Below are 17,660 nucleotides of genomic sequence, written 5' to 3'. Positions count from 1 at the left end.
CGGCGGGCTCGGCCCCGCCTGACTGGTGCACCCCTGCCCCGGCGGCGGGGGAAGGCGAGGAGCCGCTCCTCCTTCTCCTCCTCCTCCCGCTGCACCGAGGGCGGGCGGGTGGGGTGGGTGGCTGACTGGCTGGCTGGGGGCGTTGGCCCGGGGAAGTTTTGCTCGCCCTCTCTCCCTCTCCTTTCTTTCTCTCTTTCTTCCTTCGCCCCTCCTGTGCCCTCCTCCGGCGCTGGGGAGGGGGCGAGTCCGGGACTCCCGCGTGTAAGGGGGGCGGCGGCGATGCTGGGCAGGGCGAGGGGCTGCCGCCGGGGCTCCCCTGCCCGCCGCCCCGCCTGACTGCGGCCGGGCTCCGCCGCGGCCCCCGACGCGCCCGCCTCCTTCCCCCGTGATGGGAGCGGGGGCTGCCGCCGCTCCGCCACCGCCGCGCTCTGCCCGCCGCTCGCCCGCCCCGGCAGCCCAGTGACTTGGCGGGGCACCTCCGCGGAGAGCGCTGCCCTGCCCGCCTCTCGCCTTCGCCCGGGGCGGTCGGTGGCCCGTCCGTCCCCGTCGCCGGCTGCTTTCCCGTTACTGGCTCGTCCCCCGGCACCCAAAGCAAAAGTCTCGGGCCGGAGCAGCAACTTGTGATCGGGAGGCGGCGGACCTGGGCTGCGGGAACTCGAGGATCTTTTGTTTTCTCCTGTCGCTTTGGATGGTCCTGGGAAGTGTCAAGGCGCTGCTTGGGAAAGCCCGGACCGGGTGAGCGGAGGCCGGCCGGAGCTGGCGCGCTGCTGGAGCCCGGCCGATCTGACAGCGCCCTCCCCGCGGGGGAATCGCCCCGGGAGTCCGGCGGGATTAGGCAACCTCGCCGACGTTAAGCTTCTGTGGAATTACAACTGGGGGCTCCTCGTTTCTTCCCCCCCCGCTCTTCTGGCATGAGACTGCTTGCAGGCGCCACCCGAGGACAATGATCGCGGAGTTTGCTCACTTTTACCTCTTCGGATTCATATGTCTCACCTCAGGTAACCACCGCGCGTAGGCGACTCAGGCGCGGGGCCGCGGCGCTGGCCGCCCTCCCGCCCCGGTTTGGCTGGGGGTGTGGGGGGTGATGCTGTAGCCGGCCTCTCCCGCCTCCCGTCCCCCATCCTTGATTCCGCCGGGCGGGCGCCCAGACCGTGTTTGCCCCGGGCGCGGCGTGGGGAGCTGCCGCCGGCCGCGGCCCCTCCGTGGGGCAGGGGCTGCCCGGGGCTGGGTGCGGGGCGGTGCGCGGCGCCGGCTGCGGCCCTAGGGCCGCGGACGGCCGCGGCGCCCCCCTTCCCCCGCCGTCAGCAGTGGCGGCGGGCTCCTGGGGGTCGTTCGGCGTAACCGCGGCGGGCAACGAGCCCCGGCGGCGAGGGGGCGGCGGGAAGTGACCCCGTCCTTCCTCCCGCGGGGGGTGGGCTGTGCCTTCCGCTCGGCCGGGGCTCCCTGCGGGTACCGCGCACCCTTCCCCCGGGCGGTCCGTTAACGGCCAGTCCCCGTGTCGTCGTCCCCCCCCACCCTAACCGCCGGGGCCGCGGGGGGGCAGCCCCGGGCCGCGGGCCCACGCGTGAAGGGGTTCACCCCGCGCGCCCGTCCCGCGTGGGGAGCGCGGCGGCCGGGGGGATGGCGGGGTGGGGGAGGAGGGGGGACACTTGGGGACAGGTTTTGCTTCACCTCGGCGGTTAGAGTCTACCCACGTGTGTGAAGTGGAGCGCCAGCGCGATAAACGGGAGCGGGGAAGATGGGCGAGGAGATAAGGGTGGGGAATCGGTGGTCATTAGTCGCCGCTTGCGCGGGGCTTACGCGTGTCGGGGCGCCTTGTCGTGCCTGTAGAATTAAGGGTCGGGTCGTACTAACAGAGGGTGTTGCGGACAGCAGGTTTTGCCTTATCAAACGGCCCGTGGGCCCGGGGGGTGCGGTGAAGGGCAGGGGGGGGACCCTGACTTCGGAGCGGCTGCGCGTCCCGGCGCTCGGCGGTGGCCGGCCCCTGGCAGCCCGCACCCCCCGAGGGGGGTTTAAGTGGGGGCCGGGGTGGTCGTGAAGGTGCTTGGTTGGGGTTTTGGTGGTTGTTTCTGCGTAAGCTTCCTGTTGGTCTTAGGAGGCCGGATCAGTCTGCCCGCAGTATTCCTTCCCGGTCTCCACAACGCCTTTTGTCATGCATCAAGCTACGAGTAAATTCAGTAAAATCTCGTGTTATAGTTCGGGTTAGCTTGGGCGCTAACTCTTCTACCCTAATTGATTTTTATAAGTTTGCTGAGGACCCCTTTGAGTCATTAAAGTTATGGTAGCATGAGACACCTGGTCAGTAAATGAATGAATGAAGTTTTTGAAAGACTTAAGTACACAGCCTGAAGCTTTAAGTCTTAATTATGTCACCAAATGCAATAACTTATGTCTGTTTCTAGATTATATCATAAATTTAGCTATTACCTTTTTGCTGTTAGGTATTAGGTTTGCTTCTTGTGGCTTTGAATGTGGAAAGCTTTGCATCTCTTTCAAAAGAGAGTAACTCTAACCCTGTTCACTTTTGACCGTGTCAGTCATGCCATCTTTAATTTGCTTTTCTTTGTGCTGCATTCTTTATCTAATGGAAGAAACAATTCGAATAAGGAAGAGCCTTTTCACCAATTTGCTCTTTGTAAATCTTTCATGCTGATTGTAAGATGGATGTAAGGGGTTTTAGTTTTTTTCTTTCTGTTCTTTTTTCCTCAGGATGGGGATGTTCTCTTTAATAATACTGATTCCAGCTGAGTTGTTGGACAGGAAAAAAAAAAGACATGAATTTTTATGGAGGTTTTTAATTTTGCTTTACAAGCAACAGATAACAAAGTAGAGACAGTAACAGTATCAGTAACAAAGATAGAAACAACTACCAGAGAATAACTTTGTTTCGACACCAGAGTGGTTTCTCTTCCCCTTCAGCTAGAGTGTGGTCAAATAGTGGGTCTTGTGTCCAGAACAATGGAGATGCCAGAAACCTTTGGCAGGATGAAGTTTGAGGGCAGATGGCTGCAGTGCAGAAGGAAGGACAGGAGTCATCTACAGCAATTTCCACACTGAAATCCTTTGAGTTCTACTGACAGCTGATCTGCTTGCAAGTTGATTGATCCTTTCCTCCCTTTTCCACTGAAGGGTTTCACTTCCCTCGCTTACACCCAGTACTAAATCAACGGTTTGTGTGGCCATGCTCTAAATGGGAAGTTAGAAACTCCTACTGAGAGGTGGGAAATAACTGGGGGATGGTGAGGAAGAAAATCTTAGTAATAGAAAGGTAAGTGGGTTAGTGTTTGTGAAAACAGTAATTGGTAAACCACTTAGATTTTAAAAACCCTAATTTTTACCCTGGTGTTGCCTCTATGCAATCCTCTGAAGTACCTTCTTTCATCTAAGCCTGTGGTTAATAAATGTTGAATGAATTTAAATTTGAATAGTTTTGAACATTGGAATACAGCAGCTTTCCCCCCCTGTTCTCCCAGTGTAATTTTGGTTCTTCTTTGCATAAAAATTGCTTTAAGGGGTACTTCTCTGGTATCCTTGTTTTCTTCAATATTTACCTGCATTCTGCCCCTTTTTTCCATTTTGAGGCACTCTTTCCTTCATAATCCATAGAATTTTAATCTCTCCACCCATCAAGAAACAGCATCATCGAATTAATACGTTTGGAAAAGAAAAGCTTTCAGTTATCTGGAGATACTGAGTGCTTTTGTTGGGAATAACAGTGTCAAGGCTCTGGTTTCCCACATGTGTGTTCGCTGCTCTAGCAATTCTCAAGGTTAAATATGTTAGTTTGATTTTTCTGCTCCCTCCACAGAAATCTTTACATTTCTACGAGGCATTTCATTGCATAGCTGATTCCCACCTGCTCAACATGTTTTCGGCCTCTCCTGTCCGTGATATCCTGTACTAATTACTGTACTTCACATGGGATTGGTAGCTCAGGAGGGCTTTTCATGCTGTATGAAACAGGCAGCTCTGACAGCAGCAAGGGAGGCATGGTTTCCAGTGATAGTTCTAGCCAGCGGAGGGCAAAATTGTCTCTTGTATCCCTTCATGGGAGAATTATCTTCTGATGGTTAATAGTTTAAGGGGTGCCCGTGTAATATCCCTGAAGTACTTTCCAGTTGGCTAGCCTGTCTGTTGGAGTAAATAAATCAGCAATTTCTTCGATACGTTTTTTGTTTGTTTGTTTCTTAAGTTTCTACTTAGAGGGAAGTTTCCCTTCATGTAGTGGTATTAGAGTATTTCAGGAAAAGTTTCTGCTCTTTTTCCATGTTTGCTGTCTAATAGTAATAAGAGAGACTTAAAAAATATTACACAGGAAATTCAAAGGATTATGAGCGCCTAAGTGCATGATCAGTGAAGTAAATAAGTCACCCAAGAAAGCATAAACCCCAGGTGTTTTTCACCTACCCCTAATGCATTGTGTGCTGTTCTAAGTAACTTTACTTTAAGAACATTTAAGAAAGATCTGAGTCAGCTACTTACAGTTGAAGAAGCTGGTCATGCTTGCATTGTGTTTGAGGACTTCAGACTAGAAAAGAAATAACAACATGCTATGAAATGGAGACTATTCCATCACAAAGTAGAAATTATCAAAGTATCCAAGTTTTTGACTGATTCAAACCCAGTTATCCTTGTGAGTACTGATAGTATCTGTGTAGATCAAATTCTTTTTTAATTTGCACAGTGTGTTTTTTGCTACCTTTAGACTAGAAAGAAACACTTTCTCATATAGTTTAGCAATAAATTTGGATACCTGTGTAAAACAGAAGAGCATTCAAGCTGACTTCTTTGCTCACTGCAATTGGTGTTGGTTCTCAAATGTTTTCTGGCTTCTGTGTCAGGTAGTCCCATAGCATTGTCCTGAAGCAACACGGTATTTTCATGAGCAGGGATCATCTGTAAAGTTCAGGGTACTGAACTTTGGAGGATTATTGTGTACTGTTCATAAGATTTTCATTAGAAAATGTGAATTTATGTGAAGGATACTCCTGATCTCCTGCTCAGCGTCTAGAGGGTAAAGGTTCTGATTGGATCTACAAAGATAGGTGGACCATTACAAATATTACCAGAAACTAGTGACGACTAGATAACAACTTTGTTTAATGTCAGATATTAATATGTGATATCTGTGCCAAATTATATTTTAATATGAACCGTTTTGGAAATGATGGCCAAAGAGGTCCAACTGGGGATCAAAACTGATTTTGTTTTCGTAAGAAGTAAAGAGTGAAAATATTTAGACATTCAAGATGGCGAAATCTACTGCTGTACTTAAGAATCTGAGAACCTATCCCCTTGCTCTCAAGGGGATACCGGTTTTGGTTTGGCACTTAATTTTCCGACATAACTGGAAGAGTTTTGTTTCACAATCCTAAACAAGTGTAATATTATGTCTCATTAGGGGATTGCTTCGTCTAATTAATTTAATAATATGCTGGGGCTAGCAAGTCCAGTCACTTGCTCAGCTTCTACAATTTATTATTTTTGTCATTATTAAATGTGTTGCGTGTATAACGGTCGCTTGGCTTGGTGTTGCAGTAGCTGATTTAGATTCTTCTTCAAAATATTTCTCTTTCATAGTGAAGATCAGCATTGTCAATGTGTAAGTTATTGTTGCACATTTGTCGGGGAGTTTCGTGTACTTGAATGGCTAGGAATGAGCTGTTTTCAGTTGTAATATTTTGAGGTTATTTTGCGGTCAAGTTAGTAGGAACCTTGCTCTTTCCAAGCAAACTAGAGGGCACTTAGGAATTTTATATGCTGAGGTCTTGACACATTTTATTTGTGTATTCTGCTATATAATCTCATTCGGTGGCGATAACCTTCCTTAACTTTTCACCTGAATGCCTCTTCATAAAATTGTAAAGTAAATAGTGAAATAACTGAAGTAGTGATTGAGGTGTATTTTAAGTCCAATAAATTCTGTAAACAGGGGAAATAAGAGTATTTCCCTGTCAGTGACTAGAAGCTTGACCAAGAAGGTGAGAGTAGAGCTTCAAAGAAATCCTCTTTGTAAATACCTTGAAAGTTAGAGGTGCTTTTAAAGGCAGATAATTTATGAGTTTGTACCTTCTCTTCATCCCCGCTTTAGGATTACTACATAGGTCCTAATACCACTGTTTGACTATAATAGTATGTTTCACACATGTGCTGGTGCGTCTTGTCCGATTATTGCATCAGCCTTAAATCAGAGCTAAACTGGTGTGGGTAGAAGGGCATTGTATGTGAAGAAAGAAAATGTCTTAGGAGAACAAATATTTTGGTCTGCAGACAAGGGCCATAGATGGCAGCCAGTTGCGTTGAACTCGTGCAGTTGAGACTTGGTGCCATAGAAAATCTCAACAGGTGAAAACGAGGAGCAGCTGGGAAGTGGATAATGACTTCAGTTTTCACTCAGATGCGCAGAGTTCTGTTATACTGTTGTTGTAGTACATTTTTGGGGTTTTCTTTTTTTTAAAGAGCTAAGTTAATAATCAGGATACTGCAAAACTTAGGCCAGGTACTGGAAGTTACCTTTCCCTAAAGATGATGGCAACCTTTTTTTTGAAATAAGGTGGTGGTGAATTTAATTCTGGATGCCAGAATTTCTTAGTTGATAAATGATATAATTAGAAAAATTGTGCCTTTACCTGGATTTACCCACAAAAATGATAAGATATGGTTCTGGAACGTTTGTTAAGAGGTATGAGGGTAGGCCTCTTGGACTACGAATGTGTATGTTTAGTTGGTGTTAAAGCAACACCACAAAGTTAGCCAGAGGGAGAGGTAGGCAAGTATTTATTCTCATTTGACTTTCCTGGAGTATCCATTTCAGGTATAAGTAGTAGGCGAAATGTCCTACACTTCAATAAAACAATGAATAGAGGCTTAAGGAAAGTATATTTTATTTCTTTACATGTCTTTTGAAAATAAAGTGAGGGACCTATATTTAGTGGGAAAGTGAAGGAGTATATGAACAGCTAATGAGGTTAAACACTGTCAAATATTGACAACTATTGTAGGGTTCTCAGAGACTGATCACAGAATGGTTTGGGTTAGAAAGGACCTTAAAGACCATCTAGTTCCAACCCCCCTGCCCTGGGCAGGGACACCTCCCACTAGACCAGGCTGCTCAAAGCCCCATCCAGCCTGGCCTTGAACACCTCCAGGGATGGACCATCCACAACTTGTCTGGGCAACCTGTTCCAGTGCCTCACCACCCTCAGAGTAAAGAATTTCTTCCTAATATCTAATCTAAATTTCCCCTCTTTCAGTTTAAAACCATTACCCCTTGTCCTATTGCTCCACTCCCTGATAAAGAGTCCCTCCCCATCTCTCCTGTAGGCCCCCTTTAGGTACTGGAAGGCTGCTATAATATTTGTAGGTATTTTCCATGCCTCTCTTGTTCTGAAGTTCACGGAAGTCTCTGACCAATATGTATGTGTATGTCTCTGTATGACTGATTAAAACAAAATAGATAAATTGACAATAATATGGTTTGTGAATGGTGGCAGGCCAGTCTTTTAATTTAGAGCCTACTTGTAGTCTGAGAAGCTGCAGCTAAGGGGAAGATGCAGAATGCTGTGGTCACGGGTGAGAACAGAGAAGTCGTTTCTCCTTTGCTGAGGACAGAACAGTTTATTGAATGGTACATCCTTAAGGTGCTTTTACTCTGTGCTGATTAGGGGAATAGAAAACCTTTTGCCTTCACTTTTTTTAGGAGGAAGTGATGTTGATTGTGTTTTCCAGAAACAGAAACTTGGAAAATTAGGAAGGAGGATCTACTGTTAATCAGCAGAGAATGCGCTCATAGATCTAAATAAAGGATCCGCATGTGTTTAAAAGTGTGAAAAGCAGCTTTACATCTTTGTGAAAACTGCATTTCAGGTTCTCAAGCTTACTCATGGTTGCTTTCGGTGCCATTATCCAAAGAACAGAACTTGAGCACTTTTCCATCTAGCTTTTGGTGAAATCAGGCCGATGTGTTGCTGCAGAAGTAAAGGCCCTGATAGCGTAACTTGGGTGTGCACTTTGTCCTCTGGTGTAGATGCTCAATACATGGATTTTGATAACAGCAATAGCATGTTTTTATGTTGTCTTCAACCTCATTTTGAACATATTTGGGTTTTATCTTAAGGGTTTGGGTTTGTGTTTGTTTTTTTTTTTTTTATTAAAGATAAACTTTATACAGCTAGTGTGTAAAAACATCAGTTTTTTTGTAAAGACGTCTTGAGTATCTTAGAATGCTGACATATATAGAATGCTTGTATTAGCATATATATTTTCACAAAATAGTAAATACGTTACTGAAGATTTCTCTCTTACTCGTCTTTCAAAGAAATTCCATAACAAACAATTGGATTCTGTATCTAAACAGGAGGAGAATACCTCTATGGGTTTGCTGGCTGGTGGTAGAGGTAGATTCCACAATGTATTCCCACGCATCTCTTGTTTTCTCCCACCAGACTTTACGCTCTGTCGTGGTTTAACCCCATCCAGCAACTAGAGCCGCCAGCTGCTCGCTCACTTTCCTGAGTAGGGTAGGGAGAAGGGGGAGAATAAGGAGGGAAAAACACTTGTGGGTTGAGATAAAGACAGCTTAATAGCACAACGGAAGAGAAAATAATAATAATGGTAAAAAGAATATACAAAATAAAGTGAGGCAATGTAATTGCTCTCACCACCTGCTGATCGGTGTCCTAGCTCATACCAAGCAGCTATGACGGATTCCTGGCCCCATTTATGTACTGAGCATCACCTCTATGGTATGGAATACGCCTTTGGCCAGCTCGTCCTGTCTGTGCTCCTTCTCAGCTTCTATGGGAGGCCGAAAAAGTCCTTGACTTAATATAAGCATTACTTGGCAACAACTGAAACAATATTTGTTATCAACATTATTCTCATACTAAATCCAAAGCACAGCAGCTACTATGAAGAAAATTAACTCTATCCCAACTGAAACCAGGACACACTGTTAGAGGGGCTTAGGGCTTTCAGTACTATGTCAAATGTTTATATTTATTTACATTTAAGTAAATCGCTGTAAGTTAAATAAATTAAGCATGTGGTTTAAATATAACTTACTATAAATTCAGCTTAGACTAAAATGGCTAGTTGAATATAATATTGAAATGCTATGAATATTTTTTTTAATCAGAAAACAAGCATGCTTTCTGGACTGCTGCAGTCCTGAAACACATATACTTTCTTTGAAGAAATGCATAGTCAGATATGCAAAATTATTCAAGCTGTCCTTTTCTGTTGGCAAGTATTTGCTCAATATGATGTTGCATTACCTTAAGTCTAATGTTAATATGGGGAATGATTAAAATAATACAAACATCCCTTACTGTAGATTAATGATCTATAAAGCTGACAAGCCCGTACTGAGCTCTGGATTTAAAATCTTAACATTTTATTTCTTTATCTTGCATAGTGAATTAGCAGTTGGATAAGCTGAATTTTGGAACAACCTATCTAATCAGTCATGTAGTGCAGGATATAGCGAGGGTTGGTTTCCAACCAATGAAATCTGAAGTCATCCGTGACAGCCATGTGAGAGAGCTGTATAGTCAGTATACTTTTGATGTTACTCAGTGTTGTAGTCTTTGTCTCCTGCTCCTTTAACTGTCCTGTACATAAATCAGAATTGTGTTTTCTTTAGTACCCTTAAACTGCTTCATGTTAGCATTGCATTAAAACTTGCTTGGCTAGCATTTTTGTATGTTCTGAAATTTGCATATCCCAAGGCAAGGTATTTATTTTGCATTCTGGGTTAGTTATATTGCCTCTTATCTAATTGCTTAACTGCCTTTACATTGAAGATGAGACATATAAAGCAGTTCATGGTTTTAAATTCATGTATAGAAGACTTTAATTTTACTACTTGCTTCTACAGGAGCATAATGGACATTAACAGTTTCTCATCTTCAAAATTCGGATGTAATATATGGCCAAGGATATAATGTAGGCCTAAAGATGTGCACGGGATGAACTTCCCTTTGTTTTGGAAGTAGGTAAAGGGGAAAAGAAATGGGGTTTTGATAGCGACCAGATGGACATGCTTTGAAGAGTGGCTTGATTTTCAGTAAACACTAGACATCAAGATTTTTGTAATCCAGGACTTTGTGAGTTGTTGAAGTTGGGAACCTATAGCCGAAATTTGGAGCCACTTAAGATCAGTAGTGCCTTTTGAAACTCTTGATCCTAGTGTTTGAATTAAATTCTATAAAGTGTTTGACTTCTCAGTTGCGACTGTTTATAGGTTGCAGTGGGTACTTAGCCCATCTGAAAATTGAGAGTGTGGTGAACGTTTCTTTAAGAGCCAAGTAACTGAAAAAAGCTGTATACCTTTGAATTTGCATCTATAGCTCTGTGTAGGGTGAGAAGCCAATCAAAAAATGTGTGTGAGTATGTATTCTTTTAGAATCTTCACGGCTTGTCACTTTTGTAACACATGTTACTAACATTGTTCAAAATCAGACTTTTCAACCTACACATCTCCTCTAGGCCAAGTAAGCCCAGGCATGTAAGCCCAAGATAAGGATAGCAGCCCCCAAATCCAAAAATAAGTTATGGCTGTATTTATGTGGTGAATGCATAATACAGGGTTATAAAATACAGATTTTTGGATCAAATGTTCAGCAATGTCAGTACTCCTTTTCATCTTTTTCTTCTATCAAAACCTCTTGGCACCTGGTATTAAACGCGGCGCTTGCTCTAACTTTGTGGTGGGAGATCTCTCGGATGCTAGGCAGGTTCAGAAGTGGGATTTGAAAATTCTGAGTGTTTCCCCCCTCACCTCCCACTCACAACACAACTCTTTCAGTGCAACTTTCTGGTTTTGGAATATAGCTGATGCCCTAGGTGCAGCAGCTGACAGATACTTCACAATCAAAGTGTTTAATGGTAGGAGGTGATAAAGGGGGAAAAAAAATTAAAAGAAAGTAGTGTGAGGAAACAAGGAGAAAAGAAAACAAGTTAAGGGTAGTAACAAATTATTTTACTTTTTGCTGCCCAAACTAGGAGTTGTCACTGGAGAGAATAGAGTTTGGGACTATGATGCTGTAGCAGCAGAATGTAGGAGAAAGGATGTGTGTAACAAAAAAGTTTAACGAAAAGTTGACTGGAGTGGAACTTGCACTGTGCCAGGGCTCAGGCATAAAAGTGATTGGCAGGAGGCCCCACGAAAGGAGTAAAATCCTGTCTCCACCAACGTGGAAAATTATGGTTTCAACTGCAAAAGGAGGTAAAGCTCAGAAGGAATTAGCATATCGCTAGCACTGAGAGGCATCTGGAACTGAATGGCTGGGTTAAATCATTCAGCAGTGATTAATGAGACCTATTACTTAGGTTATACAGTCCTTAAAAATTAAAAGGAATAACTTAAAACTAGATGCAAAACAGAAAGAAGGAATCATTGCTGCTGTTTACCTCTTGAATACAGAAGGTGGAAGAAACTCTTCCCTACCTTTTGATACAAGGAAAAATCTGCTAAGTGCTGCTGTTAAGTTTATAAACTAAGAAATTAACTTTTGAACAATTGTTCTGGCGAACATTTTGTGACTTTTAAAATGTGTGCAACAATCAGAGCTTTGAGATGTAAGGGAGTGTGCAGGATGGAATTTTGCTGCTGGTGAGTACTTTGCTTCTTAGAGAACTCCAGAAAATCATTATTTCTGTTTTCTCTTTTGCTCATGAGTGTTCATCTGTGTTGCCTGTAGGGAAAGCAAAATATTGTAACATATAAAATGAATAAGATTAGAGACATACAGAGTACTTATTTTAAGTTTTCTCGAGCATGATTCTGGCAGTTACTGAACTGAATGGTAATGTAGCTTGGTATTATATCAGGAATAATGTTCGAAATGTTCCAAGGCTGTCATTCCGTAGGAGGATTGTAGTACTGATATAAATACACTTCTGTTTACTTCCAAGTTTTTAGTGGAGGGAATAGAGAAACCAGTGAAGTGTGTGTTCAAGTGTTAATGTTTTTAGAACTATAAAAAGAAGCAAACAGTGGCATCATTTATGATGCTATTGCTTAAAATGTTTGACCTTTCTGCAGCAAATTCATAGGGGTAGAAAATAAAAGGAAGCTAGGCCCTTCTAGAATAAGATATTATCCCTCTGGGGCTTATCGCTGCAATTACTAAAATAGAATTCAGCTTTAATCTCTACCAGCTAGGGGCTGAGGTTCCCTAGACTGCATTGCTGAAAAATCTCTGCTTGCAACATTTTTGGCTTCTGGATTGCCAGTTTTCCCACTTGTTTAATGTCTGTCTTGGTTTTCTTTAATTTTAGTGGGTTTGTGTTGTTTTTTGTTTTTTTTTTTTTTTTTTCAAGGCGGGGGGCAGGCGGGTAGGGGTGTATGTCGTGTGTCCAGCAGAAAGCAAGGAAGTAAAACTTTTTAAAGGTAAATGATTGCTGCTTTCCCAGTCATACATTTATGTGGTAGCCATTACCATAATGTGGAATGAGACTTTAATTCCCTCCCACTCACCCCCTCCAGACTCCATATCAGGTTGGGATTTTTTTTTTTCCCTGCCTTTGCTGGGACAGCCAAGCTAAGAAGTTTGGCAGATTTAGGTTGACCCAGTGCCTTAATGTTGTGACCAGAAGAAGAGAAAGTTATTTATACAGGCAGCTCTTGGAGTTTTTTTTAATTTTTTTTCTCTGACTGAAGGAATTATTGATACTGTAGCCATTTGATTTTTGACTGATAACTGTGATTTTTTTTTTTTTGGGGGGGGGGATCATTATTTAAATGTCAGTGAAGTCAGTTGTTATTATTCAAAAAACATCGGCTTACTGTCTGCACTCAGATTATCATGCCTTCAGGATTGATATTTCTGTATTTGACAGGAATTTACTTTTATTTTCCATCAATTTACAGAAAGACCTTCACATTTTGTTTGCCTATTACCTTATTGCAGGAAGGAAAGCAACAACCTCACCTCTAAAAATTCACGGTGACCTACAGTCCAGTAACAATTAGAATTAAACAGAGTTAGTCATTTAACTTGGTCATTTCATCACAATTCCTGCAGGCTTGCAGCTGGTGATTTTGAATCTCATAAAATGAAATTTTATTTTACTCACCTTACACAGGTCAAGTAAAAAGCCACATCAAGTTAATGAATCCTTTTCTTTGCAATGAACTGAACGTGGCATTTGTTTTTGTTCTAGCAGTCATGAAATCACAGGGTGTTGGCGACAAGTCCATTATTGGCTCTGTGCACTGTGTTTCTGAGGGCTTTTACTCCACCCAATGCATTATGTGTGCAGACTGTAAAGTACTTGTTAAAACTTGTTTTAAAATGAGGATTCATTTTTTTTAAAAGCAGTAATAAAGAGAAAATAAAAATAGCTCCCTGTTCTTTATTAGCATAAACGAAGGAGAAACAGCAACTCATTCCTTTTGGCCTGAGGAAGAAAATCAAAACCTGGATGAATCCTCAGCCCCTTAAAGTCAAAGGAAGTCTAACCACTGATTTCAATTTTTACTTTGTATTGCAAAGGCTCAAGTTGTGTGTCGCTTTTCCACTATGTGATATTACATAGAAAAGCTTAATAGTGGGGAAAAAAGAGATTATTAATAATGTCACTTCTAAACTTAAAGTGAGGAAAGCTTCAAGGCTAATGAAATTCCGCAATTTCAAATCTGCTTTTGTCATTGATTGCAAGGCTGGAATTATTGCATGTTGTGTTGGTGCTGTTGGTGTCTGTCTTGTAGCAGTCAGTCATTCCCCTGCTTCCTCAACACCCAAACTGGTTTTGATTTAGCTTCACATTTTTATCTTCTTTGCTTGATTTTGTTTGTTTGTGGCTTTGAATTTTCCTGTACTGTATAATATCCTTTTATTTTCTGTGGCATTGAGACGGGATTGTGAGAGAAGTATAATACATAAATCTAAGAGTTTGTTTTTCATAGTTATGATTATTTTTTTTAGATAGTAAAAATACTCAACTATTGCTGTTGCTCAGGTTCAAAAATGGATACAGTCTGGTTCCTACTAGCACAATATCTGAAGGGAGCCATAATATATGATAAACAAAATGTTAAGCACGGATCACTTGTTTAAAGAAAGAATGGTGTCAGACATTTAAAATGATAACAAGCTCATCAGCTTTTAGAACAAGGTTTTTCCAAATCTCTACTTAATCTCATTTTTTTTTTACCCCCCAAAGTTTTAAATTACAGAAAAAACAAAGCCAGACTTTCCTCTGTGACTAGTCTTTTTTCCTAAAAGTATCAGGTGCCTGATCAATAGCATGTGCTGGGAAGCATGAATTTCATCTCTGAGGAGATTTTAAATACACTTATTTTCAACTTTCATGAGCTACAAGTTGTATGTCTTGTTTTGTTTTCCTTTTCAACTGGGCAATGCTAGGTAAGGTTTTGGTATTTCGCTACTGATTTAAGATGCAGATACATACCTATTTTTCTTCAGGCTTTTAAGGGCTCAAGTTTAAGTAGTAGATCATTATTCTACGCATCAAAAGTGAAGGGTGATTAACTCTGTCTGGGTGCATGCAGTGTAATTTTAGAGGCTACAAATGTTGTTACAAGTCAGGTTAAGGTTTAAAGGTGAAAGTTTGGCTGAATGAGTTTTACAGCTTTAAGTTAATGTACGCAAACAAAGAAACTCTTGTTTTCTACCCATTTATGTCTAGTGAGCAAGTAGCTCGTGTAGTACAGAAAAGAAAATGTGAAGATTGTGCAGTTTGCCATAAAGTTCAAACTACATACTTCTTATTTCAATTTAGAAGTCCCATTAAATAAACTGAATCTAATACAACTTTTATTTAGGCTGTTCATCTTCTAAATGTAAAGCGAAAGGATAATGGCTTTAAACTTAGTGATAATGATAAACTAAATGATAATGGCTTTAAACTATTATAGCTTAACTTTTCACATTAATGTATTTTTGTAGATTTCCTCATATGCCATTAAATAATTTGAAGAACCTGTTGAGATAAAACCCTCATAAAACTCTCTTAGTGTGTTTAAGCTTTTCTTCTAGATAGTTCTAAAGTTGCATTGGTAACTTAGCTTTTTACTCAGTTCTGTGATTTACCGTATTCCCCAAAATTTAAGTTCGTCAGTATGTGGGAAGAGAATGGGTGTTTTCTGAGTGACAGGTGGATTATACAGAAAGGCTGGAATTTCTTTTGAAGATATCAGCCTGATTCATGATGTTAGAATTGTAAGTAATGAGACAGGTAGGACCTGTCCTTGTCCCCTGTCTGTGTGTGGCCCCCCGCCCCCCGAGATTTCTTAAAGAGCAAAGCAATTTGGAAGCTTTCAGAACTGTACAGAAGTTTGGAATTTCTGTGATCGATTCCATTTACATCAGATAAAAGCTAAATGGTGTGGATTTTTATAGGGCTATTTACTAGTGTAAGAAGCTGCTCAGCTGTGTCTGAAAAAGTGATCCAGTCTGATAGCAACTCTGATTGAAAAAGCCAGTGCGTATAAATGGAATAAAACATAATAGAAGTGATTAATGGGAATATAAATAAACAGCTTTTGGTCTCGGTAAATGATACCTTTAAAGCACAGCAGCCTTGTTGAACGTAATTAAAGTTGTAAGAACTGGGGTAGGGTGAGTGGGTTCTATTCTCTGAGGTCATGATGGAAATACAGAGGTCAGGGTTTTGCACTTAGTCTTATGTAAACAATGTCATGCCCTGGTAAGTATAAGAACTGATTTAACAAGGTTAAGCTAATTTAAAAACAAAACAAAACCCAAAAACCCCAAACAAACAAAAAAAAACCAAAACAAAAAATGAAAAAACAACCAAAAAACCCAAACAAAAACAAACCACAAAGGTGCGCTCATTTGATATCAAAATTTGAGTGCAGCCTCTATATCCTCATTTAACCAGTGAATGGGGAAAAGTGAGAAGTACAGACCTCTATTTACGCTTGCTTGGGGATGCCCATTAATACTGAGTGATTCTGTGGTGACACACTTTGTACAATAACATCTCTGTAACTTTCCCAGAGACTATTCTTTAAAATCTGCAGGTACGCAATTATTTGCTTTTGCCTCCAGTTCAAAATGAGACTACTTAGAACTTTTATTTCTAGTTATGTCTATTGAATATTATTTTCTTTTGCTGCAGAGCTCATGTGCTTATCCTTCTTGCAGTCTTGAATGGTCCTGTATATCTCCCCAGGTATATTAAATCTTTATTTAGTTCCAGTGGTTGTGGGGTTTAGTTGTGTTTTTTTTTTTTTTTTTTTCCCCTTCATTAGTGGTTTGGATTATGTATTCAGACCTACATTTACGCATGGTAGAAAAGAAATTCAAGGGTGTGGAGGTTTCCTAACAGTTCGCCCTTCTGAATTACACAAATTTTCTTTCTTTCTCCCTGCCTCATCTCTGACTCTTTTTGTGTCGAGCCCCCTTTCATTACAATACATCGCCAGTCAGAAGGAACCACCAGCTCCAGACGGAACACGCCTCTGACTGTTAAAAGAAGGATGGCTGGCAAAACCTAGAAGAATTCAATTGAAAAAAGGGAGTTCTGTAACTTAGTTTGGCAAGCACAGGCACCACTCCCTCCCAGAAGTTTCAAGGGCAATTGCTCAGCCTTTCACACGCTCTGTCTAGCCATCCTCCAGCTGCGAGCTGGCCAGTTAGAAATTACTGGTTGTATAAGCCCTCACTTTTTTATCACTGCAGCGTAAGGAAGGCTGCAAGGCCCTCGGAGAAGAGGAAGGCTGGCGTTCAGCATTAACGATTAACTGCGCGGAAGAACCATGCTGCAGTTCTTGGCTCCAGCGGGCTTTAGGCAGCTCTTCCTTAGTGTGAAATGCTGCTTTAATGTACGTTAGCTTTAACTGTTGTAAATGAGTGTAGTTCTAGTGAAGTCAATGAGCCGGTGTTAATTGACTTCACTTGAGAATCTGCCCAAGTAGATGAGCAACTGGCGAACTCAAAGGCAAGTGCTTATCCCACAAGAGAAGTTCAAATCAGTTTGGGGTTTTGTATTTGTTTTCTTCTCCCTCTCTTCTGAGGCAGAAGTTAACGTTCCTATGTCTTGATTGTGTTTATTGCAAGTAGAGTTTTATTCACAAATGAAAAGTTTGTAAACTGTTGCTGTTTTGGAAATAAAGGGATAATAGGTACTTCAGCTTCTCATTCCAGATCTCTCTTTACTAATAAAATGAGTGGGTGATCTGAGCTCGGTTGAAGAATAGGTTAGATCACAAAACTGCCAGTCATCATTCAGCATGACTGACATAATTAGCAGCTTCTAGGTGGAGGAGGCTGAAGATGGCTTTTAGTGGAGACTGCTAGTGCTTGCCTTGCCCCGTTCACAGAATGGAGGCATCACGTATCCCGGAGTTTCTGATTTGTTTAGTGAAAATGAAATAAACGCTGTATTTTGCCCTGAAACAGCTTGCTGTACTGTGTTATAGTTGCTGTTTACCTGACACTCTTACATAGCAGAAAGAACATGATACAGATTAGTTATACCTTTGGTGAGGCTCCTGAGGATGCATGCTCTCTCCGTTCAAAACTACTTTACCAAAGACAGACTTGGATCAGCCTGGTCCCTATAGATGCAAATACATGTTACAGAGGATTGCAAGACTGGTAACACTTAAAATTGTCTGTTGTTCAAAAAATAGTAGCCTTACAGGTCAAATGAAAATTGTGGCCCTT

The 17,660-nt window shown here is 42.0% G+C and overlaps 1 protein-coding gene across 6 annotated transcripts in view; it reads left to right on the top strand.

Moving 5' to 3' along the window:
* Nucleotides 1-17,660, top strand: part of ROBO1 (roundabout guidance receptor 1) — a 740,954-nt gene that overhangs the window by 425,117 nt on the left and 298,177 nt on the right. The window contains exon 1 of one of the 6 annotated variants that reach the window (XM_063347753.1): nt 119-998. The exons of the other annotated variants lie outside the window; for them this stretch is intronic. Within the exon in view, the coding sequence (XP_063203823.1) occupies nt 944-998 (55 nt within the window). The 5' untranslated portion in view covers nt 119-943. Of the gene's footprint in view, nt 1-118; nt 999-17,660 lie in introns of those variants that run through there. 6 annotated transcript variants of the gene reach the window in all.

Source organism: Chroicocephalus ridibundus, chromosome 1, assembly GCF_963924245.1.
Source record: "Chroicocephalus ridibundus chromosome 1, bChrRid1.1, whole genome shotgun sequence".
Classification (NCBI taxonomy): domain Eukaryota; kingdom Metazoa; phylum Chordata; class Aves; order Charadriiformes; family Laridae; genus Chroicocephalus; species Chroicocephalus ridibundus.
This window is presented reverse-complemented; position numbering and strand designations above follow the sequence as displayed.